The sequence below is a fragment of the Curcuma longa genome, chromosome 9 (genome assembly GCF_044706935.1).
Source record: "Curcuma longa cultivar G26 ecotype Majalengka, Jawa Barat chromosome 9, ITB_CL_G26_1.1, whole genome shotgun sequence".
NCBI lineage: Eukaryota > Viridiplantae > Streptophyta > Magnoliopsida > Zingiberales > Zingiberaceae > Curcuma > Curcuma longa.
The window spans coordinates 6,896,298-6,921,916 of record NC_133869.1 but is presented as its reverse complement, the minus strand read 5'-3'; the positions used below and the strand labels follow the sequence as shown (position 1 = coordinate 6,921,916).

General features: G+C 38.1%; 3 protein-coding genes across 4 annotated transcripts; 1 reads left to right on the top strand and 2 right to left on the bottom strand.

Moving 5' to 3' along the window:
* Positions 1 to 1,541: 1,541 nt before the first annotated feature.
* Positions 1,542 to 15,176, top strand: LOC141834943 (putative AMP deaminase). The gene is made up of 20 exons (XM_074722338.1): positions 1,542 to 2,118; positions 4,585 to 4,766; positions 7,303 to 7,510; positions 7,976 to 8,154; positions 8,259 to 8,310; positions 8,406 to 8,533; positions 8,632 to 8,811; positions 8,927 to 8,994; positions 9,074 to 9,216; positions 9,778 to 9,839; positions 11,575 to 11,688; positions 12,207 to 12,347; positions 13,450 to 13,602; positions 13,733 to 13,786; positions 13,860 to 13,970; positions 14,102 to 14,275; positions 14,362 to 14,442; positions 14,538 to 14,636; positions 14,715 to 14,810; positions 14,902 to 15,176. The coding sequence occupies exons 1-19, from the start codon at positions 1,701 to 1,703 to the stop codon at positions 14,781 to 14,783; spliced, it is 2,616 nt and encodes an 871-aa protein (XP_074578439.1). The 5' UTR covers positions 1,542 to 1,700; the 3' UTR covers positions 14,784 to 14,810; positions 14,902 to 15,176.
* A 575-nt stretch (positions 15,177 to 15,751) lies between these two features.
* On the bottom strand, positions 15,752 to 19,534 carry LOC141834832 (acetylornithine aminotransferase, mitochondrial-like). 2 transcript variants are annotated; one of them, XM_074722205.1, is made up of 4 exons: positions 19,287 to 19,534; positions 18,749 to 19,200; positions 17,046 to 17,480; positions 15,752 to 16,515 (listed from the first exon to the last, which is right to left on the bottom strand). In XM_074722205.1, exons 2-4 carry the CDS (start codon positions 19,169 to 19,171, stop codon positions 15,970 to 15,972), a joined length of 1,404 nt encoding a protein of 467 aa, XP_074578306.1. In that variant the 5' UTR covers positions 19,172 to 19,200; positions 19,287 to 19,534; the 3' UTR covers positions 15,752 to 15,969. The 2 variants fall into 2 exon arrangements, with proteins under 2 accessions (XP_074578306.1, XP_074578307.1); XM_074722206.1 differs by having other exon boundaries at positions 18,749 to 19,189.
* Positions 19,535 to 21,173: 1,639 nt separating this feature from the next.
* On the bottom strand, positions 21,174 to 23,825 carry LOC141834773 (zinc finger CCCH domain-containing protein 33-like). The gene is made up of 2 exons (XM_074722128.1): positions 23,697 to 23,825; positions 21,174 to 23,577 (listed from the first exon to the last, which is right to left on the bottom strand). Exon 2 carries the CDS (start codon positions 23,561 to 23,563, stop codon positions 21,599 to 21,601), a length of 1,965 nt encoding a protein of 654 aa, XP_074578229.1. The 5' UTR covers positions 23,564 to 23,577; positions 23,697 to 23,825; the 3' UTR covers positions 21,174 to 21,598.
* Between the last annotated feature and the right edge of the window lie 1,794 nt (positions 23,826 to 25,619).

Below are 25,619 nucleotides of genomic sequence, written 5' to 3'. Positions count from 1 at the left end.
TTTGTGATGTTAGAATTATTTCTTTTGAAAAACTGAGTTTGGATCACGATCAACATCAGGCTCTGTTAGCATCAACTCGTTGGGTTAACTACATTGATCTTCCTCGATTGAAACTCAATGTAAGGTCACCATTAATATTTGAATCAATTGAAATTGTTACACTAGCTAAAGTGGTCGCTGGTCTTTCCCAAGTCATTACACCTCAATAATGCTCCTAATGATGGCAGGATGGCACTTTACCACAGTTTATCCACTCACAAGTTTACGATTTACAAAAGAAATTTCTGTCAACACTCGGAGCTTTACCAACTCTAGGTAAATTTGAATGGTCATTTAATGTAAACATAAACCAGAGGAGACCTCATCATGCAATGAACTGGGAATACACAATTAAAAATAGTCGACGCCATTGAGATCCAAATCCAATGCCTGAAAAATGGAAACGACTAAAAGGGGATGAATGCCCACCTCGGACGGGGTGACGACGAGGAGGGCTCCGAAACCCCACGCCGATACCGGAGGCAAGTCTACCGCGGTCGGAGAGCCCTCCCATAGAGGGATCTCTGAGGACGGACTAGAGGAGGGCATTGGAGACCATACGGAGGGCGTACTTCAGGGTCAGGCGAGTAGCGAAGGGTGCATTCCCATCTTGATAACGTCGATCGGCTGCAGGCAACACGCCTCCACGATCCCAACCAGGGACCCGGCCACCGCCCTCGCGTGCGCGGAAATCGATGGCTTCAGCGCCAGCGATCTCCCGACCGCCTCCCCGAGCCGGCGTCTCCTGCGCTCGCGGCAGCCATGCGGCGGAGGGAAGGAGATAAAAAATATATATATCACAAATTGCTAAAATCCATTATTTTAATTTTAATTTTAATTCTAAGTACAAAAAATTTAGACGATTAAAATATGTTAATTTTCAAAGAATAATTCAAAATAAAAAAAAAAGGTTAGACTTTAAGTTGCAATCTAAAAATGCGTCTATCTTTTTTTAAGAAAGAATCATGCTAAAAAAGTCCTTTATACCAGTAATATTCCAGCGTGTGATGGCATGGCATCACGAATCTTAATGCATCCAACTTTGCCAACAGTGGCCTTGGCATCTAATTCTTATTCGACGCATATTCTAGCTACGAGCCACTTGGTTTGATTTGATCCCTTCCAAAAACTTTAGGGTATCAGATTCACCCCTATTAAATTAATTAATTAATTAATTATAAATATCTATTCCACGTGTATAATACAATGATAAAATATTTTTAAAAATAATTAAAAGAATTTTAGAATTCAAATTAATTATAAATATCTTCTTGTTAGCCGCATCCCAATTTATTTAAATAGAAACCAATTATAATCATCTTTGACTTAACAAATAATAGATTTAACTTTGTGATAATATTTAAAAAAGAAGCATGAGAATTTAAAAATAATTTTGAATTAATAATTCAGGAAGGAAGTGGACTTCTATTTATATCCGACTTCTCATCCTGAGTGACCCAAATGTTCACCCGAATGTTCTCTCTTTGCTCCGGTCCCTTCCTCTATATATACATCCTGTCTTCGTGTATCCCCTTCTCTTCTCCCAAAGCCACCGTGCCGACGCCTCCCTTCTCCCCCACATCCGTCCCCACTTTTTCTCTTCGAGGGTTTGGAAGGGAGCTCTAATCCGAGGCGAGTCGAGCCCATCGGAGACGCGCGGGATGGACGCCTACGCTCTCCACCTCGCCGTGGCGGCGCTCGTCGGCGCCTCCGTCGTCGCCGTCTCCGCCTACTACATGCACCGAAAAACCCTAAGCCAGGTCCTCGACTTTGCCCGCGCCGTCGAGAGGGAGCGCGACCGTCGCCGCGGTGCTGCCGTCGAAGGCGAGGAGGACGAGCCCAGGCGGAGGAGGCGGGGCCAGTACGGGCCCCGATGCAAGAGCCCCGGGTACTACCGGCGTGTCGGAGGGTCGGCGTCGTTGCCGGACGTGACTGCGGCGGCGGATACGGACGGGGAGGAGGAGGATGAGGCGTTGGAGGAGCAGCAGCCGTTGACGAATGGACCGTTCTTGGTGGAAGAGGACCAAAAGGGATATCCGATTCCTGCGGGGTTGCCTCGTCTTCAAACCGTTCCGGAAGGTACTTATGGATCGCCATTCTCTAATTTCTCTCCGGAGTGATGGGTTTATTCTTCGATGCTCTCGGGGAACTGTTGTTCACGTAATCGATGATACCTTTTTGGCATAGTTATCTGTCCGTAGATTAAGAAATTGTAGTTAAAACTATGTAAATAAGACTGTAATAGTTCGTGGTTTTGTAACGATACAAAATTTATTCAACTGACGACTTTTGGATTGTGCCCTTATCGAGCAATGCGTTTTGCTAAAAGAAACCTATAATTGACTTTTGGAACATAGCTTTTCTTCTGAATTGTTTTGCATATTGCTTTATTTTTTTCAGGGCTCGTATTTGCATGCAAGTTACCTGTATTCGTTTTGAAATGTTCCTACTGCTTGCAGTTTTGTTATGCGCATTTACACCTTGATTGATTATGCTTTTGTTAAGCAATATTGATGTATTTTACATCCATTGGAGATAACTTTCACATAGCCCCATTTTTTGCATCCAATGTTGTTCTTGCAATGGCGTTTGGTGCTTTATACATGAACCCTCAAACCATTCTTTCCAGATCTGTATATTATACCCACTTGGAGGTTCTAGCATGATCCTCACAATTTTATGAGTTTCCTATTAGACTTCCAATGCCTTTGAAGGTGCATCTGAAGGTTTGATTAGCAAGCTAAAATTCTTGATTGCATCCTTGGGGTGTTATATGGGTGACTTAATTAGGAATGAGGTATGGGAATGGAACCTTGTTGTTTTGGTACTTGGGTGAGAGAGAAAAAACAATGTGTTTGGCCTTCTTTATATTGCCAAAAAAATTCTCAGCATGGCGTATGTCAAGATTGACTAACTAGATCATATGATTTCTTTTTGCGTTCTTTCTATGCTATTGTTTTTTTTTTTTAATTTTTGTTTCCTATCCCATTACACTGTATTTCGGAAAATCTGGTGTACTGTGATTTTTTCTATACTATTTAATTTACCCACTTGAAAAATTCTAATATGATCCTCTTACTAAAAATTACGAAGGCTCTTTTTGGAGTCAGGGTGCATGTCAGGGGCTCGTTAACAATCTCAGCACTCTTTTATTTGTTGCTTGGGTATGGTAAGGATGTCGTCATGTAGATATAAGACCCTGTTGTGTTGTACCTAGAGCGAGAGAGGGCATTTCTCATCATTATGTATGGTTTTAGTTGGCTCATATATCAGATCAAACTTATCTTCTTTAGACTGATTATTTATTAATTTCATATGGTGGTGCTTACATTAACTGTATGCCTAGGTACAATATGCATATAATTGGTAGAAGGACAAGTAAAATCCTAAATTAATAAATCTAGCAACTCCTTGGCAATTACACTGGCTGTACCCCTTCTGCATATTTGGAGTTTGTATGGTTTGGACGACTTTTCTCCTTGTAGAATGTGATGGCATGAACTTTTGAAGTTAATATAAGAGGCTTAGATTCCAGTGAATGAGCAATTAGGAACTTGAACTAAAAAAATCTAAAATTATTTTCAGTTGGTTTTGAAATTGTAAACAAAAAAAGTTAGCCATGTAGTGGTGAGGGTTTCCATGTCTTTGAACACATGGATTTTGACCATTGATCAATGTGCATTTATATACTATTTATGAAAATTTTGAAAAATGAGATGGAATTCCTTGATAAGGAAGAATGTCTTAGATGTACTATACATTTTTGAATATTGGCGTTCACATTGAGAAATAAATAAACATACATGCCATGGTTTCCTCTCCTACTTCAGATTGTTATTAAGAACATGTAGGGAAGAATCACTGGAGCTTGTATATTCCAACTCTTTATTCAGGAAGGGCCAACTGTTCAAAGTTAGGTGCTCTACGATGATCTGTTAAGTCTAAATCCTCCATAGTTTTGGTTGGCAAATTGAGAAATTTAGACTGCTTTATACGAGTGCATATACCATGGCAGTGAATGTGAAATGAGTTATGGTTCTTAGTGGAACAGAAGATTGAAGCTATCTTAGATAACTGAAGATTCTAGTGTTACCAACTGCAACAAGGGTGTATGATAGGATATTTTGATTCGACAATTCACAGATTCCTCTTAGTTTGCTTCAAGTAATCACAAAATAATTTATTTACAGAAACCTTTTGTAGCACACTCAACTATTTTTCTTATTTGTTTATTCAGACAGATTGCTTATTATATTAGTAGACACTCTCTCTTTAATTTCCTTCAGGGAAATATTTTCGTATCACCTACTTTTGTTTGTGAAGGGGAGCCTTGGTGCAACGGTAAAGTTGTTGCCGTGTGACCTAAAGGTCATGGGTTCAAATATCAGAAACAGCCTCTTGCAAAGCAAGGTAAGGCTGCGTACACTAGACCCTTCGTCGAGACCCTGCATTAGCGGGAGCTTCATGCACTGGGTTGTCCTTTTTCACCTACTTTTTTTTGTGTAAGCAAAGGATTTATTGACTAAATCTGCTATGATGTGCCAGGTAATAAGCAATCTAAGTATGCAGTCCCAAACAAAAGAAGTGGACATATCATCAGATCAACTTCACCTAAATCTTCTGTTCATAGTGCTTTGGGTAGCCAAGATGGATCAGAGGAAGATGATAATATGGAAAATGATGCTAAACTTGATGATGCCTATGTGCACACAAATGGACACTTTATAGTAAGTGCAAATTGTACCTTTGTTGTCTTTTAGTTTATTTTATTCTTCCTCTTATAAGGTTAGTAACATTATGTCATTGTACAGTATGACACTTTGGTATTCAGAGTGGAAGAGGCTTTCCATAAAAAAATGTTGATTGAATGGAGTTGTTCATAAACCTTTGGTAATTTTCACTGAATTGGTTATAGACTTGAGACCTCTTTGCATTAAGGGTGGCCAAACTATTTGCTTGTTATCTTCTAGCATTCTAGGATTGGCAAAGCATATGCTTCCTGTTGTTATGCCATGTTATGCTTGTTATCTAGACTAGCTTGCCTCTAGGATTTATGGGTAACACAAACCATTACATTGCTTTATCCACTTGGTAGCTCCATCATATTCTCATTAGAAACAATTTAGCCTTTGTAGCTCCATCATATTCTCATTAGATACAATTTAGCCATTCCATGCAGTTTTATGAGAGTATAAAAATATGAATACCACAAGAGACTACCTTCTAATTTGTGACTTTGACATCATACGATATTTTCTTAGCGAGGACAGTTTTTTCCAGGAGTCTTTGTTCCTTTTGCAATTCTTCTGCAACTGTAAACTCACTTGACCTAAGTAGTTTCTTTTGTTCCTCTGATATAAAATCATCTACTCTTCATAAAACCTAAAAGTAGAAATAGATTTTATCACTTTCAAAAGATCATCGTAGCGCATAGGTTTCCAGTCTGCTATGCAACAATTCCATGGTTCCTGGTGACCAGTCTTTGCTAATTTGGGCACTTCTCATGCTTAGTAGATATAAATAACACAACTATAGAGAAATTTCATTTTCTTTTTTACTTCAAATCTGATCATAAATTCCTTTTCTTAACTCTTTTGTTCTAGTCGTACAATGTTGACTTGCTTTGAAATTTGTATATTCTGGTACTCTGCAGATTCCTTTATAATTACATATTGCTTGTTCGGCTTGACCGCATATCATTGTGGTATTACTCTTTATAATACAAAAATTATTTTTGATATTGTTTTTTGGAACGTTAAATGACTGGTTGGCTGTTTGCAGATGAGTCACCTATGTCTGCAGGCATTTTGTTGTCTGCAAATGACCTGTGTGCTACAAGTTCATTTGCAGTTAGGCCTTAAAAGTTTCAAATGCATGTGCAACTTAAAAACTAACGACGGTTGGTATTTCCTGCATGCAACTAGCATGTTAGCATGCTTTCATTTTTTTTTAAAAAACATTGAATTTAGAAATAAGTATGAAAATTTAAATTTGTCGTTTTGGTTCTTACATTTGCACGTAACCTAGCAACCTTGCTGCAGATGCCTTTTGCAGCCGTTGCATTTGCTTACAATTGCTATTGCAGGCATATGTCTACAGAATCAAAATTTGCACATGTAAATAAACAAAACATACTTGTCCCTGTCAAGGTTAAACATCTCAAATCATATTGTAATTTTAGAGGATATATTTGAGCAAATCAATTCTGTTGATTGATTAAATAATAATTCAATAAATTAGTTAAATCTCTGTAATTTTATTAATAACTTATAAATTTATCGACTATCTACTAATATATTTATAAATTATAACAAATAATAAATAAGTTATAATATAATAAATAACAGTTGTAATATAAGTTGGAAAACATTATATATTATAGCTGGTTAATCACTTATTTACTTATAAGGTTATAACTAAATTATCATAACTTATTTAATAAGCTATAACTAAGTTATAAATTAAATAATTATAACTTATAATTATTTATATAATTTTAATAATTAAAAATCGCATGATTTATATATTTATGTTAAATAATTATAACTTATATTTACAAGTTATATAATATATATAATTATGTTTATAACTTATAATTTTTCTAAAGATAATTTATTGTATTTAATTTTAAGTTATTGAATTATAATTAACTAATTTATTAACATAAGTATAAATTATCTAAAATATATATAGTTTATTTAATTATAAGATACTGCTTATTTTATCCTTAATCACATGGAAACACACAATTTGTGGATGCAAAGTGACACTGAGGCTAACTTCCTCACCCAATTACTCCATTGTGCTCACTTGGATGATTTCTCTGTTTGCTAATGAGACAATGGCTTCCCTCGCTTCGTTTGCTTGTTGCCAATTTCTCAATATCCACCAGTATGCCTTCTCCTTGCCCTAGTTACTAATTTTGTGGCCATTCCTTATCCCTACGTGTGACTAAGCGAAAGAATCAAAATCCTGAAATTTTGATTATGCGAACTTGTTTTGTTTTTCAGAATCCATTGGAATGAAAAATTTTGATCGTGCCTAGCAGCACGACTTGAGATTTCATTCCATTATCCTTGTTTGATGCCTTTATACATTTGCACATTTGCATTTGCCTGCAATTGCTAATTGCAGGCATTAATAGTGATTACAGAATCAATTGCCTCCCAAGTATTATGCTATTAACATTTTTTTAAAAATTATCTTTGTAGTAATGCTAGACCAATGGGTTGATTTCTTATTGTATCAATTCATTGTGTGAAGGGCGATAACAGCAAAAGCTTATTTCAAGCTTTGCCTGATCATATTGTTGGAATTGGCGACCCAAAATCGTTAACTGCTTCTAGCATGATTCGATCTCATAGTGTGTCTGGTGATCTGCATGGTGTACAACCTGACCCTGTAGCAGCAGATATTCTTAGAAAAGAGCCTGAACAAGAAACTTTTGTAAGACTAAAAATTACTCCGACAGGTATGGTATTTTCTGTAGATTGTGAAATATTATTTATGCTTCCTTTTGTTTTAAACTCTCAACTGTCTATTCTTGTTAATCAACAATGTTCCTGTTTATTTACACTTGGAGGTGTGACATATTGCCAACCTTTCATATTTCTTTCTCTATCTGTTTCACAATTGTAAAAGCACAGTGTTTTTATAAAATTAGTTACCATTACTGTCTAAAAATTACTGTTAAATTCCTCAATACTAATTTATATTGATTTGAATCTTTATCTGTTTTGAAAAATTCATGGTTGTTGAACCAAGCGATGATTCAAGTACTGTCAACTAGGTTAATTCAGATTATCTGCCCATAATGGGGTACATAAAGATATCAACTTTATCTAGATTATCTAATCTGAATACTCAACCAAGTGATAAGGTCGCTGTGTGGCAGTGCCTTAACATACTCTTATGTTCTGTGTTTTTCTGATTGCAGAGAGACCATCTCTTGATGAAGAAGATGTGTATATAATTCTCCAGAAATGTCTTGCACTGCGAGAGAGTTATGTATTCAGAGAAGAAGTTGCTCCTTGGGAGAAAGAGGTTATAACAGACCCTAGTACACCAAAACCTAACCCTAACCCCTTTGCCTATGTGCTTGAACAGAAGACGGATGTAAGTTTCATCTGTCAACCTAATTCTGTTTCTTTTCTTTTCCAACTGAATATCTATATCTCTGTTCAGCAAATGTTGATCAAAATAATATTGTCTTGTCTCAGCATGTGTTCCATATGGTGGACGGGGTTGTTCATGTTTATGCTAATAAAGATTGTAAGAATTTTTGCTGAAGCTGAACCATAAGACTTCTTGCAAATCAATGCCTTTAGTTCTATTTGGCTGATGATTCACTTCAATTTTTGACTCAGCAAAAGAAAGACTTTTCCCTATCGCTGATGCTACAACCTTTTTTACGGATTTGCACTATATCCTTCGAGTTCTTGCAGTTGGAAATATCAGAACATTATGCCATCAGCGTCTAGACCTTCTTGAACAGGTATCACAGCCATATTGAGATCTACCTGAAAAGGTACTTGATTGCCTGATGTCATGTGTACTTTCTTGCTGTCTATTTTAATAAAATTTCTTCTCCAGAAATTTAATCTGCATTTGATGCTCAATGCGGATAGAGAATTTCTTGCTCAGAAAAGCGCTCCCCATCGTGATTTTTACAATGTCAGGAAGGTTGACACTCATGTTCATCACTCAGCATGTATGAACCAGAAGCATCTATTGAGATTCATTAAATCAAAGTTGAGGAAAGAACCTGATGAGGTTTGTAGGCTGAGCAATTTGTATTCTTAAACTTATTATTTGACAAGGGAACTAGTTCCAATTGTTCCATGCCTATTATATTAGATGAAATTCCTCATCTATAGGTTTGTTGTAGGTTGTGATATTCAGAGATGGAACCTATATGACATTGAAAGAGGTTTTTGAGAGTCTGGACTTGACTGGGTACTGTAACCACTGTGTGCTCCAGTTGTCTGCATTTATTCTGTAGGAAAATTTATTGAATTTTCTCTTTTTGAGACAGGTATGATCTTAATGTCGATCTCTTAGATGTCCATGCAGACAAGAGCACCTTTCATCGGTTTGATAAATTCAACCTTAAATACAATCCTTGTGGCCAGAGTAGGCTACGGGAAATTTTTCTGAAGCAGGATAATCTCATACAAGGTATTTATTCTAGCCTTTTGACATTCCAATGTAGTAAATTTAGATTATGGTATAGCCTATCGTGTATATTTATTTCTGTTTTCATTGTTATACAACATGTTTATTCATGCCGTCAGTGATTATTCCTAGTTGTGGTTACTCATTATGACCTCTTGGTCTCCATTTCTGTGGGCTGCATAGCTGGAGTTTGATTGAAATTTTAAATTTCCAAAAACATTAAATGAATAGCAGGTGAGCAACAAACTGCTGATGAGCAAATTCAATGCTTTTTCTATGTCTGTATGAAATGAGTTCACAGTTCATAGAATAATTTTATATTGCAGTATTTTGTGTATGCTTGTGTGCTCTGTTTCTGTTAATATTGATTGTATTTCTTGGAATATGTTTGTTCCTCTCATGTGCATAGTTTCTTGTTACATTAAACCATCTACCCAAATTTTGTATGTGTAAACACACTGTTACCCTATATATGATATTTTATGAAGTAGCATGTGGTGCTTCTCAGTAGAATAATACAATCTTTGCACTATTTGAATGCTTGTATTCTTAATTCTTTTATAGGCCGTTTCTTGGCTGAGCTGACAAAGCAAGTGTTTTCTGATCTTGCTGCAAGTAAATACCAGGTGCTTTTCTTTTGTCGTTACTCTATAATGTTTTGTTTTATTTTCTAGTTTCATTTATTAGATGCAATGCACATGGTAATATAATATTTTGCACACTTGAGTTGCCATCTCTTGTTGGATGGAGTTATATTCGTAGGTGCTCTTGCAGATATACATGAAGTTCAAAATATGTGAAAATAAGATGCATTATTTTGCAGTGTTGTTAGTGTAGTGTCGTACTGGATGAAATGAGCCAAACATTTCGTTCTGTCCGCCGATCGGCATCGGCACACTTAGCACAAGGCCTGCGGCAGCAGTGGAGGGGTCGCGCGACCACGTCGAAAGCGGTAGAGGGGTTGCGCGGCGTCGGCTGCGACAGAGGGGTCGTGTGACCCCGTCGGCAACGACAGAGGGATCGTGCGACCCACGGGCACATGACATCGTGACACGAGGGATATTTTTTAATTAAAACTTAAGTTAATAAACTAAATCAACTCCTGGCTATGATAGGGATCATCTAAATAGGCTTAATTAAACCTAATAAAATTATCTTATTAACTATATATATATATTATTTTAATTTAAAAAATATATAATAAACTTTTATTTATTTATTATGATTACATTTTTTTTTTATTTATTTTTTTATATTTTTTAAATGTTTATGTTAAATATTTTATTTTTAATTAATATATTTATATTTAAAAAATACCAAAATCATATCGGAACTGCACGATACGGTACTGAAATCATATCGTTCCGATCATAAACTGAAATTCCGATACAGCTCGAAATTTTAAATCATGATTCAAGGTTTCATATTATTCTTGCAGGTTTCTGTTGACTTATTATGCTTTGTTATAATCATTACTTACTGCCCTAATCAACTAACACAAACAAAGGTTCTACGTTCCCATAAAGCTAATGGTCGTTCAATGTTCTCATGCATTATATTTTTCCAGGCATAGCATGCATACAGTGTGATATTGAATTGAATGAACAAGCTTTGAAGCACAAGCAGAAAGTTACTTATTTTAGAATGAATTATTTTATAATACAAATAAATTATGAAGAACTATTTGGATGGTTAGCGATGGAATTTTATTTCATAGACCATTTTACTACTTTACACCTTGTATTATTTGTTATGGATATGTAAATAAGCGCAGATAAGTAATTCAGCAAATGATGTAGGTAGCATTTAGAAACTCTAACAGTTTGGTAGTTAGAAATTTGATTTCTTATATATATAGGATTCAGAACCAAAGAATTTATCAGAACTTCCTTGATATTTTTGTTCCAAATATGTTTTTTTGCCTACAATTAAATATTTCATTCATCTGTTTATCAACAAAAGATGATATAATAGGGGATAGAGTCCAATAACGTAGAAGGATCTATATAGCCGATCTCACCTAGTGGGATAAAGCTTGGTTGTTGTTATTGTTGTTGTTGAATCTGTTTATTGTCTTATTTCTCTAGTTCTATGTTAGTGGCCTGTTATGGAAGTCATTATGGCAAACATCATATTAAATATAAAATTGAAATGATCAACTGTGTTCAAGTGGACCAAAATCTAAAGTTTAATTACTGTAAAATCCTCATTAGCTATGATAGTGCTGTAACTTTTGGGGGCATTATGGTTGCTGATAGTTTGTATGGATTATAATTATTTGGAGGACTTGTATTAGCTATTGTTTCTTATTGGTAAATGATATACATCTTTTCCTATAACATATCCACACTGTTTTGTCAGATGGCGGAATATAGAATATCTATATATGGAAGGAAGCAAAGTGAGTGGGACCAGCTTGCAAGTTGGATAGTTAATAATGAACTATACAGTGAAAACGTTGTTTGGTTGATTCAGGTATATTCTTTTGTTTGCATTTTTACCTTGAACCATTGGTTAACTGGTATGATGCCCATATGCGAACCTGAAAAAATACGATCATAATTTTGGATGTAACATGGTGGGAGATGTGTCTGAAGAAAAAATAGTCACAAGTTTGGATGTGACTCAATTTGTCCACTCACATTTAACTCTAACTCTCATGCATGTGATTGTAATCTCTTATATAGTTTTTCTATATTTTGAGCGCTGCTTGATTGATCATCATCTATACTTCATGTTCAGAACATTTAAGCAGATTACAGTTTTGCCTACAAGTAATCTAGTTTATTGATTTAATCTGGTTATCGCCGACCCCACAGATAAGATTTGGTTGTTGTTGTTGGTTGTTGTATCTGTGACATATCCATGTCGATGTGATCAGTGTGTGTGTGTGTGTTTAATTTTTATGATGTTTGAATTATTATGAAATTCAAATTCATATTGTGATTGATTTTACTTGTTGGATGTCTGATGACTATACTTTTTCTTTGCAGATTCCGAGGTTGTACAATATCTACAAGGAAATGGGCATAGTCAATTCGTTTCAAAACCTTCTTGACAATATCTTCCTACCCCTTTTTGAGGTTACAGTAGACCCAGATTCACACCCACAGTTGCATGTTTTTTTGAAACAGGTATTTGTTTATTTGTTGTGCCCACATCTTGCTAACTTTGCATTTGGCTCAGCATTTTAAGTTTGACATTGCTCTTGTAGAATCGCTTAGTGTTTATTTGTCTCCCTCTTAGGTTACAACACTTGTTCACTCAAGTTTCTTCACAAACCCTTTTAAATTTAAGGACTCTGAGAGAGCACATGCTGAAAAATTATAACCAATCAATTCAGACAATAATTGAACAGTCATGGAGCGGGTGAGTTCTTGGAAACCATCATTCCATATTACCTAGTCTACCACATACCCTATAATGGTTGTTCCACATAATCACAGAGGAGAGCCTATAGCAGGATATAAGGATCTCACCACAAGGTAGATTTGTGGTCCTGGAAAGACCTCTTTCATTATGGTGGTTCACCTTTGACACTAGGACTCTGTGGCACAAGTTCGGAAAAAGGGGATTTTTAGGATATTTAGTATATAGAAGAGCAGGGCTCACTGTAGATCTTATTGTCAGAAACTCACCAACACTGAAATTCGATAGCCTGTTCCTGTTACCTGGAAGCACAAAGGTTGCAACAGAGTGGAATCGCCACATTGGTGGACCCATACCCTTTAGTCATTGCTGGGGTGATGAGAAGTTAAGAGAAGAAAAACTCAAAAGAACTAGAATGTTCAATAGGATCTCACCATTGGGAAAACCTTTGGACATACATATGAAGCAGTCAATTGAGGGAAGCCCTTGGTGAAATAGATTTTGGTGCCTGTTATGAACTAGTGTTGTTAGCCTTCTAGTCTTCTTGAAAGTGTGAAAACTAGGGTTTGGAACACAAGTATTGGTGGACCTTGGCAGACCTTGTTTGTTGTGGTGCAGCTCAGAACAGCAGATACAGTAGTTATTGCATAAGTCAGTATATTAATTTACCACCCACATTTGAACCAGCATGAGTAATGGTATCTGAAATTTTGTTGTTTGGTTAGAATTGCTGATCTACACTTGTTGACTACTTGTTGTTAACCTTTTCATATTTTTAACATTCCATTTCCTTTCATCATTTTTGTTCTAGATGTATCTAATGGTAGGTTCTGCACTTTTATGAATCATTAATAATTTGTTTATCAGGTTGTGGGGCTGGATTTGGTGGATGATGAAAGCAAACCAGAAAGACGCCCAACAAAGCATATGCCAACCCCAGAACAGTGGACAAATGTTTTTAACCCGGCATTCTCATATTATGCATACTATTGCTATGCTAACTTGTATACACTGAACAAGGTGCTTGCTCTATATTCATACTCTTTTCTGTGTGATATTGTCCATTTCTGGCTGCGCAAATTGTTCGTTTCTATATTCTGCTATTTTAAACTTGATTTTAATGCTTTTTTGAATGTCACTGTCTTGCTAGCTCCGTGAGTCCAAGGGCTTGACAACAATCAAATTTCGCCCTCATTCAGGGGAGGTATCAGTTAATCTGAATAGTCAATTCGGTTGACTTTATTAATCATGTGATAGCTAATGTCCGTTATCTGCAGACTGGTGACATTGACCACCTTGCTGCAACATTTCTTTGTGCTAACAATATTGCTCATGGGATCAATCTAAGAAAGTCCCCAGTCCTTCAGTACTTGTATTATCTGGCTCAGGTAATTGAGCCCAGCCACTTGGGGAGGCTTCGCAGTTTCCTGCTTTTCTTTAATTACTAGTATTCGTATGATCTAATTTCTCTCATCATGTACCATATGACTTTTGCTGAGTTTGGCTTGTTTTCTACCAGATAGGTTTGGCAATGTCTCCTCTCAGCAACAATTCACTATTTCTTGATTATCATCGGAACCCTTTCCCAGTGTTCTTTCGCCGAGGTCTAAATGTTTCTCTTTCAACGGATGATCCTTTACAAATTCACCTAACAAAAGAACCTTTGGTGGAAGAGTATAGTATTGCAGCTTCGGTAATATGCCTATATGTTTTCTTCACTGTGTTGAGAGTAAAAACTTTAAACCCTTGTGCCCTTCCTCACGAGTTACTCCATTACAGGTATGGAAACTAAGCTCCTGTGATTTATGTGAAATTGCCAGGAATTCAGTTTACCAGTCGGGTTTTTCACATGCTCTTAAGGTAAGCGTTGCTGATGTTTAATGCACCAATCTGAACGAGAAATAGCTTCATCTTGGGTAATTTCATTTGTTAATCCGTTGATTAATCTGCTATAGTCGCATTGGATTGGGAAACATTATTACAAGCGAGGACCTGATGGCAATGACATCCATAGAACTAATGTACCTCATATCCGACTTGAATTTCGTGACATGGTATGTTTCCTTCATCCTGATAAGTAAACTTTCTCACACTGCTTCATTGAACAATGTGCACAAACAATTTCATTGCAGATATGGAGAGAAGAGATGCAACTTGTTTATTTAGGAAAGCCTATTATACCAAAAGAAATGGAAAAATGAGGATTTCTCAGGCTTTTTCGACGTAGAGTAAGCTATTTGCTTAATTTAGAGTTTTGTTTGTGAAATAGTTTTTCAGGCATACCTATTTTACATTCTGACTACTATTTACATTCTTCAGTCGGCCAACATATCCGCTTTCTCTGCTGATCTCATTGGATTCAAAATATAGCTAGAGAATCTTATACTGAGAGGCTGTACCAAGATCCACCCAACTTTTGCATTCTGCATTAGCTGGAAAGTCGAGGGAAAAAAAAGATAGTGTGATTAGCTGATGCATTTATGCATATTGATAAACATGAGTAAACCAAAACTATTTTGATTTAGTTGTAGATGCGATAGCATTTATAATGTACATTGCGGTTGCTTTATGGTCAATTATAGTTTTTCGATTTATTTTTTCACAGTATATGATGACATGCATCGATTGAGCTATATTTATTTGCAAGGAAAAATATAAAAAAAACTACCTTTTGCCATTAGTAGGTCAATGGCTGATTAATCAGGTGCTAATCAATCGCACGAAGGGAATTGTAAAGCTGATTTAGAACTCAGATCTCTTCTCATGGAACATGTTATGCAATTATCATTACCATGCACCTGACACATTAACTTGTGTTTTCAAAGGAGTAATTTCATATTCACTTCCTAACTTGGAAGATATTTCTTATCGCTTGCACAATAGGCCTTAGAGTTTGCCGCATCCCACAATCATCAAAGTTTGAACTTTTTGCGGTTCATGGAGTGAAGAAATACTTTTTGCAACCACGTTTGGCATTACCAAGTCAAAATTGTTTTCAAAGGTTCAATGTTTCTTACTGCTTGCACAGTACACCTTGCAAAAGTTTAAGTTTTGAATTGCAGATCAACTTGTGCGTTCCACCTCATTTCCCCTACTTTTCACTCAATGCTTACTATAGACCCATGTAAAAGTTCAAGTTTTGAATTGGATCAAGGGTATAGTACAGTATGCCACAGAGGGAAAAAGAAAAAACTAAACGCTCGTTTGCCCTTACCACTCAAGATTATTGACGTTATTCAATGTTTCTTATTCCCTGCCTGCACAATACACCATCGACTTCGTTCCCACCTATAACTAGGTGGGAAGACCACCCAGATTTTATGGGCAAGGGCAGATCAGATCTTTTCAACTAGAGCTTACACCAGGTACTCGTCCCCATATATAGATTTAACTAGAAGTACTACTATTACCATCGAGTGTGGGTGCGCATGCAGTTAGAACTTCGACAGCATGTTCCAATTCCTGCTCCGATATAACCAATGGGGGTACAAGCCTAACCACATTCCCCTTTCCAGCCGTCAGCACCAAAAGGCCAGCATCTCGACAAGCATCGACAAGAGGTGAAGCTTGGACATCCAGCTCAATTCCGACGATAAGCCCAAATCCACGTACTTCTTTCACATGAGAGTTATCTCCCAGCTTCTCCAGCAGCAATTCTTTCAGGAAGAGTCCTTTCCGGGTTACACTGGCCAAAAAATCAGGGTTCTGGATTTTATCCAACACTGCAAGGGCAGCGTGACAAACAAGCGGGCCACCAGCGAAAGTGCTCCCGTGGTCTCCAGTGTTTATGGCTGCTGCAACCTTTTCAGTGGTGAGGACAACTCCAATTGGTAGACCTCCGGCGAGGGGCTTGGCAAGGGTCATTATATCAGGTATCACACCGAAAGCTTCGTGGGCCCAGAGATGACCAGTTCGGCCCAACCCACACTGGACCTGAGCACATAACCGAAAGATACTGAACAGCTTGAAAAATAATATGGCACAAAGGAACAAGTACTGACAAATACAACACACTAATTTACAGTCAGATGAGAGATATTTATGATATGTGTCTAGAACAATATGTTTTCGCCAAATAAACATTGGTATCAGGAAGTGCAACACAACTTTCTCTGTTATGTACTACAACTTATGTGACAAAAACATTGTTGTGTACAAAGATGCAATTCGAGTTCAGTAGTTGATTGATTGATGATTTTTCAAAACAGGTGAATTGGGTAAGTGATAATCAGTTTCATTAGTTATAGAAAGCACTCACTCACAACTGCAGCAGAGTCAGCACTTTGCAAAAGATGAGAATACCTTCTTGAAGCCTTCAGGTTAGTTTAATAGAAGAATTAAAATGAGTTCACAATTGATAAGTAAAACATATAATTGATAACCTCAACAAAAAGCCAAACAAGTTTGTTTTGCAATCTATTGCATAGATGCGTATATGCAGGCACATGATCTAAGCTTTTTACCTCATCAAATACCAACAGAGCTCCAGCATCATCACATACAGTTCGTAGGAGCTGCAGGAAGTCCTTTGTGGCACTGTATATTCCACCTTCACCCTGAATTGGTTCCACAAAGACCGCAGCTGTTTTGCCAGGTTGAATTGCTTTTTGAGCCTCTTTAATATTCCCATATTCTAGGAATGTTACCCCAGGCATGACAGGTTCAAAGGGAATCCTGTAGTGTTCTTTACTTGTCAGGGCAAGAGCACCCATTGTCCTTCCATGGAAACTGTTACTGAAAGAAATGAACTCAGTAGCAGGATTTTTTTTGTCAGGATGTGAATGTCTCTGAAATTTCCTAGAGAATTTTATAGCTGCTTCGTTTGCTTCTGTTCCAGAATTTGTAAAGAAAACACGATCAGCAAACGAGCACTCAACAAGGCGCTTTCCAAGAGTTACCTGTATCGTCCATGCATATTAATAACTGAAACCGTGAAAGAGGAAGAGTATCAATGCTTATGAGAAAATCAAAACAACAGTGCAAAAAATACAGAAAGGAAATAAAAAGAAATCACCAAGGACTCATTAGCTTGGTATATCAGTTTCATGGACAGAAACAAAGTAAATAATTCTATGAAATCAACTTTTTTTAGATGGTTGCAGCTTTAGAGAGTTTTTGTTGACTCAGTTAAACAATTAACTTCAAAAACAAATATTTTGTTTCATATTCTGAAGAGAAGCTTACATTCTGGCAGCTGGATTTATTGAGTGAGTCTTTAGGAGAGCGATGAAGGGTTTTCTACTTTCCAACTCTGGTCTAAGGTCTCATTGTCTTTCCTGCAAATAGATGTCCCTCAACTAGCCCAAGTTAGCTTATTGAGTGCTCAAATCAGGATCGTCAACTTGTAGGTTCAGTTAAGAAAGTCACAGAAAACAACTGAACCGTGACTGAGCATATTTTTTTGACACTAAAGTCAATACAAGGTCTAAGTTCATTTAAATGAAATAATTCCACAAATATGAAACCTATTATCTATTGGTGAGAATATATCAGAATTCATGTGAAATCAGCTGCTTTGAATTACTTAATCAGTTTCATCCTAAAGTAGCAATTAACATCACACCTGAATTTCTACATGGATAGTTGCGAGCTAATCGAGAGAGTTTAGAGGCTTAGATTAGTGAGCTACTATTAACTCGAGCTTAAGCATTTTGGACTTGTGGTTCTGTCTAAAAATATCGATGAATCAATTCTCTCACCTAATCAAATTGCTACAATTAGTATCTAATAAAACCTGATTCCAGAAGATATGAGACATTCAAAAAGGGCTGCTCGTGTGATAGAAAAATCCATTATACCTCATATGTCGTTAATTAAGGATGATTATCGGAATGTGAAGGGCAATCAAGCATTAAGTTGGACACTCTAGTTTAGTAACATATTGAAGGAGTTTACGAGTTTAGATTAGTAAACTAGTATTAACTTGGACTCAAGTAACAACTCTCATATGGACGAATTGAGGCAATATTGTGACACTAATTTAGTTCCACACTAAAACTTGTGGGTTGATTAAGGGTGTCTATAAGCTTTGATGAGAAGCTACCATTGACTTAGGCTGCTGATAGTACCCAAGTTAATATACCAATTCTAATGGTTGTCGTATTGCTACAATTTCATAAGAAAGGACGAGATCCATAATAAAGCTAGGAAGATAATGTGAATTTACCTGAGGCAACGAATAGTATACATTACTGACATGGGTAAGAGTGTTAGCCTGCTCAACCACAGCATTGATCCAATCTGGATCACCATGCCCAAGTGAGTTCACTGCAATACCAGCCGTCATGTCCAGGTACTCCTTCCCATCCACATCATAAAGCTTGCATCCCTTTCCACTCTTAAACACAACAGGAGCTCGAGCATAGGTTCCAACGAACACATTCCTTTCTATCTCTATCACTTTCTCACTCTCCCTCGACAAAGGGTTTGCCTCCACCTTCTGTTGTTCGTACGAAACAAGACATGAGGAGACTTTTGGAACTTCAGCTCGGAATGTGAATCTCCTTCCTCTATCAGACTTAAACGCGAAAAGTGGATTGATTGGAGTACAAGTGTGAGACATGTACAGAGTTTGAAGAGAATGCATCATGCTTCCCTCCTCTTCGATCTTACGATGCCCTGAAATTATAGTAGTATAAACGGGAAACCAAAGCTTTGCCATTTGAAAAAAAAACAATCAAAAACAATATTCTTCGAATAAGCACCTGAACAATGAAGGCTTGTTCGATGATCTAGATATGCTCACGAACGGAACTGGAAAAAAAAAACTGAGAGAGAGAGAGAGAAGGTGGAATATTCGATGCCGATGTTCTTCAAACGGAGCAAGAGGAAGCGATTGCTGCTGCTGCTGCTGCTGCTGCTGATCGGAAACTGCAACGACCAAAGATTTGCTCCGTCATTTGGGCGATCGAAGAATTAGGGTTGAAGGTCCATTGACGGTCGGTAAGCTCCATTCGCGAGAAGCCGATTTAACACTGTAACGGTGTTACGAAGCCGATTTTGTACGCTGCAACACATTGTGCGATGTAACGGACCCGCCACAAATGAAATTACGTCTTCTCACCGGGCCCACAAATAGCGTTAACGGGCTATTTATCGGACTAAAGCCCATCAGTCATGATGCTTCAGACTAAAGATCCAGTAACCAAAAGGTGGAATTATTTGATTAATCTAAATATCATTAATTTCGAGAATTAAATAAAGGAAATGATATAATTTACCATCTCTAACAGAAGATTCGGATTAACCATTAAAAGAGAAACATATTTTTTTTCATTCTACATTTATCTTATTCTCTCTACAAATATAAACTATTTTCTTTATATATATATATCATCAAATTTGAAAATGGAAATATTTGAATGATTCAAAGTCATCAGCTGCTTGCTTTTTCTTTGTCACCACAATTATTAATTTCCCAGTCACAGATTTTGGAGATATTTGAACGCTGACTTAGGATCAAGTGTCGTTTTATGTCATAATCAAATAAATAAATAAATTATTATAAATAAAAACATTGACTGGATTAGATTATGAAAGGTGGAATGGTTCACAATAACGCAAGATGGACCACAATGTTACGAAAAAACAACCGAATGAAATAAAAATGTTGTGGAAATATGACTTCCTTCTGTTTTTTATTTTATTTGTTTGAACGGAGAAAATGCACTTTTATGAGTCGGTATAGAATCACGTGGAGTTTATTTTTCATTTTAAATTGATCAGAAAAATTAGATGGATTAAACCAAGCAAAATAGAGAGAGAAAAAATAGCTTTCTCATTTATTTATTCAACCAATGAAATTGAGACATGGAAGCCAAAGATAAGTAATTCAATTTGATTAAGTTGATTTTTTCCTAAGCTAATTTGAACTTTAAGACTTAAGCTCAAGAAGAAAATTATATAAACGACTCTCTTTCAACTTTTAAATGAACACGAACTCACAAATCAAATACTATTAAGTTCGAACTCAACTCGATAATATTTTTAAATTTAAAATTAGACTTGAACTCGACTCATTAACTTATTAAACAAACTCAAATGATTTTTTTGAATCGAAATTCAGATAACTCGAGAACAATCTAACTTGTTTACACTCCTAGGTTGCTTACGAAAGAATCATCTCCATAGCCCAATCCTTTCTTTTTACAAAAGGAGTTACTAATCTATTTTCAAGGTGACAGTGATGGAGTTGCTATGGTATGATGCTGCAGAGAACAAAACATAACAAAAATAAAAATAAATAAAAAGGAAAACAAATGGAGCTTTCAAGAGCCAGGAATTCACCATCAGTTGTGCGTGAATTAAGATGGTAGCAAAGTCAAAGATGAGGAAACACAAAACGCTTTCATAGATCAAGATAGATTCGTTAAATCTTGATCGATGTGATGTTTTCTTAAGATGGCAGAAAGAGTAGCATCATCGGCTTGGACCCATGCAGAATGACAGATGTAGCGTGTTCATCAACCGAGGCCAATTTTGTTATGTTAATTGTTAGTTAAGTGTGCTGCATTATCAACTAACACTATACAAGAAAATTACAAAACACGCATTATAGATACTTTCATAATCATGAAATAGGCATCACTATATTGGATTATTTTCATTAATGCTCAACTGAAGATCATCCATTTAGATAATCAGAGAAACAGCGATTAGCAAGCAAATAGTAAGATTATGAGCATATGATAAATTTACAAATGACCATAACATGAAGCTAAAGATGATCCGAGGTTCTCAAACAAGAGAGATTAGATCACCGTTATATTCTTCATGTTCATATATATCCTATTTAGATTTTATAAGCCATCCAATTAGAGCTATAATATATAAATGAAAGAACTTGCAGGCCGCCATTAACAAGCTGAGACTCCCTTCGGGTATCTTCCAGGCACCCCTGCTAAAAATTATAATCTGGAATTTTGGATTCAAAAGATATAATGAAGAAAAGAACTTGTCAAATTGAAAATTTTTTGGTAGTCCCTTCATATCGTTGAATCGTTGGCAATGAATTGCTTTACGCCATGATCTTCTCCTCCGCCCATGGAGAGAAGACGTCGCCGCCGCCGCCGCCGCTGCCTCCACCGGCGTTAAGTTGGTAGCCATTTTGCTGCGCGCCGGCGGTAGCAGAGAGTCTCTGTCCGATTGGTTCGACAGGAGCATCCCTCACCAGAGACTGCACCCAGGACAAGTCGGGTTCGTTCATAGCAGACGGCGGGGCGGCTGAAGTGGTGGCAGAGGCGGCTTGGTTGCCGCGGAAGGCAAAGGAGGCAGATTTCCTCAGCTTGGACAGCTCCTCTCCTTGAATGCCCCAATCGAGTTTCCCGCCCGGTGAGCCCCAATCGGCAAGGTCTGCAGCAGGAGTGGTGACTGGGGAGAGCGTCGACGGGCGAACAGTTGATGCGCCGCGATCGATGAAGCTCTGGCTTCGCTTGGCGAAAGCGCAAGCCCTCGAGTTCATGATGGCTTTCACCATGGTGTGGTCGAGGCCGTAGGATGATGTCGCGTTCACTGGCGGAGATGAAGACAGGCTGCCACCGAATCCAGAGAGATGCTGCGATTGGTGCTTCTGAAGACCGGGAGGGGATTGGAATTGAGGAGCTGTTTGCCTCATGGAGATGCCCTGCAACTGAGTTAGCAGCGATGGATTTACAGGCCCCATCATATCGCTGAGTTCGGAGGAGCGAGATGCGGCTGCTAAGTTGTTCAAGCCCCAAGTCGCACGGGGCGAGGAAGTTTTGGTGATTTCGTCAATGAGAAGCTGCTGATATCCTTCCAATCCAAGCAAATCAACGTCGAAATCAATGTCCCTGGCACTCAGCGAAGCCTTCAGCCTGCTGCTAGGTAACTGCAAGGATGGAGGCGTCATGACACCGCCGGACGGATTCATCCACGGTGATGTAGCCGATGAAGCCGAGGGAGACATAGGCGAGCCTGGCTGCTGCATCAGCATCAAGGCCGTTGCCGTGTCCAGAGAAGAGAGTCCTGGGGATGACGAACGCGGCGAGGGCAGCACCATCCCGGCAACTGATGCCGCCGAGGGATTCACGGTACGAAGCTCTTCGGGCTTGTGGGCAAAGAAGCAAACCCGACGATTGCAACCGGTCTCATCCTTGCACAGTCGAGTCCGATACTGCGCCGGGTGGAGCCAACTCTCGAACACGCCATGGGCGTACTCGCAGGCATCGCCGTTCCGGCAAGATCCCTTGCGGAACTCAGGGCACGGCACGCAGCTGTATGAAAACTTCCGTGGGTCTCGGCGCCGGGCATTCTCCCCGGGGTGGACGAAGGGGCACTCCGTCCAATCGTGGGAATAAGCGCGAGAGCAGGGCTTGATCTTGAACGTATACATCCGGAACTCGTCGGTTCCGTAGATCCCGGTCTTGATGTCCGGAAGCGTCAAATCCAGCGGGTATTCCTTCTTCTCTCCTTGTTTAGCCGCCTCTTCTTTGCTCGGCGATGAAACCCTAGGGCAACACGAGGCCTTTAAGACGACTTCGAGCGATTTAGCCACGCTGCTAGAGAACTGCCGGGCGATGACGTCCCCAGCACGGTTACCGCTGGCATCGAGCACATCGACGGCCTCCGCGGAGGCCCCGATCAGGAGCTTGACTGCCTCGAGAGAAGAGGGGGCACCGCCAGCCGCGGCACAGTGGAGAGCGGTGGCGCCGTCAGATGCAGCGCTCCGGGCGGCCTCGTCAGGGCGTGTGGCGAGGATATACTCGATGACAGCGACGCTGCCATAGAGGGCCGCGATCATGAGCGGCGTACGCTGCTGGTAGCCCATCCCTCGACCGGGAGAACGTACGTACCAGGGAGCCGCGGCATCGAGCGGGCATCCCTCCTCCTCCACTGCCTGCTTGAAGGCAGCGACGGCATCTGAAGCAGCAAGTTCTAGGAGCAGCTTACCATTGTCGTCCACCGTAGGGTGCTTCGGATCTCCGCCAGCCGACGGAGAAACTTTCCGGGGGCCGCCACACATGTCCTCCCTTTGACCTAATCCACAAACCAAACACATCATAATAAACTCCGCAAAAAGCCGATCGAAACACCAACAAAAAAACAGAGAAAAAACCGAAGATTAAAACAAAACAGAGCAGAAAAAGGATCCTTACAAGAGATTAATGAACAGAAGAAACCAACAGATTCTTGTGCGCGGAAGAAGGTGATGATGCTTCGGTGTTGGGTCCGTTTTGTAGGTGAGGAAGGGGCGAAAAGTTTATACAAGGCAGGCAAAAAGGCGTTGCCAAATTTACTCTCCAACCCTCAGAAAAACTCGAATTTGCTAGATACAACCACTGCGGGAACGCACAGAATACAAATATCGCGATAATCTACTGAATCCAAATTATCACTACATAAAGGACTAAAACATAAAAACGCCACAATAATTCTACCCTGGTCTTCCTGTCAACGATTCCCGCACGCGGCAGGCAGCCGCCTGCCTCCCACACCCTAAACGAAACCATAATGAAACGAAACGAAACGAAATCCCAACAAAAATGAAACGAAACGACAGGCAGGCCCACGCGGCCCCCGGTAAGTGGCTATCGCGTCAGCGTCGCAATAGCAGTGGGTCCCCCATCCGATCAGAGATCGACGCGTCGCCCGGTCGCAATAAAATCTCGGACGGACCGGGGACACGTTTGGCAGTCACGCGCTATGCGCCGCTGCCTCAGAAACCGGTTCGGTTCGGTTCGGTTCGGCATTCATGCCGCGGTTCGTTTCGCCCAGCCGGAATTCACGAAGAAGGCCATCGCTTTCGGCTCGCAACTTCAAATGTACACGCACGACCGGCACCCGAAACGTACCTCATTCACTATTCGACGCTGCCTTGGAGAATCCGCATTCAGTCGCTATCCTCGATTAGTCAAAATTAAAGTCCAATTCACACGTTAAAAAACAAATTACGAAGTCAAATAAACATCAAATTAATTATCCTTTTGACATAAGTCGCAATTAAAAAAGATGGCGTTTAGACTTTTTATTACAAAAGTTTTATTTTATTTTTCTAAATTTCAAAGTTGGAAAATATGGGGCGGGGTATCTTTGAACTACTGTATGAAATGGCATCACCATCTAAACATTTATGATTTATTCCGCATAATAATAAAATAATTAATGAGTGCAGAAGAAGCAACTCAAGATCTGGAAATATAAATTAATAATTACAAGTTTGACCAAGTGTTCCCTGCCGACTCTTGGATAAGAATCTCCGACCCAAATCTAATGCACTGAGACAAACGTTGACGTGGCGCTGCCTTGTTTTTTCACACAATATAACAAATACAAAAATGAATTGAAGACTGTTTAGCATGTGGACCTGTTATTATTATTATTTATTATTATTATTGGGATTATATATTTTGGATGGGTACTTAATATAATTTAACATATTGAGTAGAGAATTATAAGTTGTCTTCGTGGAGTATTCAAATAGTAAATTATCATATGATAATAAAAATTTAATCTTAAAAATAATTTTTTATAAAATCTTTTCCATCTGAAAAAATTATTAAGAGTGAACATCTTTACTTTTTTGTCAAAGACTTTTGCTTAGAAGTGTAAACTAATCAAACCGAACTAAAATTATTTATGTTTACTTATCAATCTTGTCGAAGCTCTGAGCTTAAGTTTTTCATTGAACTCAACTAATAATTGTCCTTATAGATTAATTTAATGTTTATATAGTTTATAAGTTTTGATTATTTATAAAATATTTATGAATAATTTTAGATTGTAAAATTTAAAAAAAAATTGTATTTGCATAAATAATTAAAAAATCAAAATTTACATAAATTAATAAATAACTTTATTTATAATTTTTTTATAAACTTTACTTATGAACGTTAAGGAAACAAGGTTACTAAAATTTAAATTTATTTATTTTTATATGTTCTTTTACCATTGAGCGAATGTAAATTAACTTTATCGAAGTAAATATCAAATTTGCTCATGAAATAAAAGTTCATTTAATTCTCAACTAACAAGTGCACTAATTGCAAATTATGTGGGCGTGATGAAAGGAATCAAAGTTT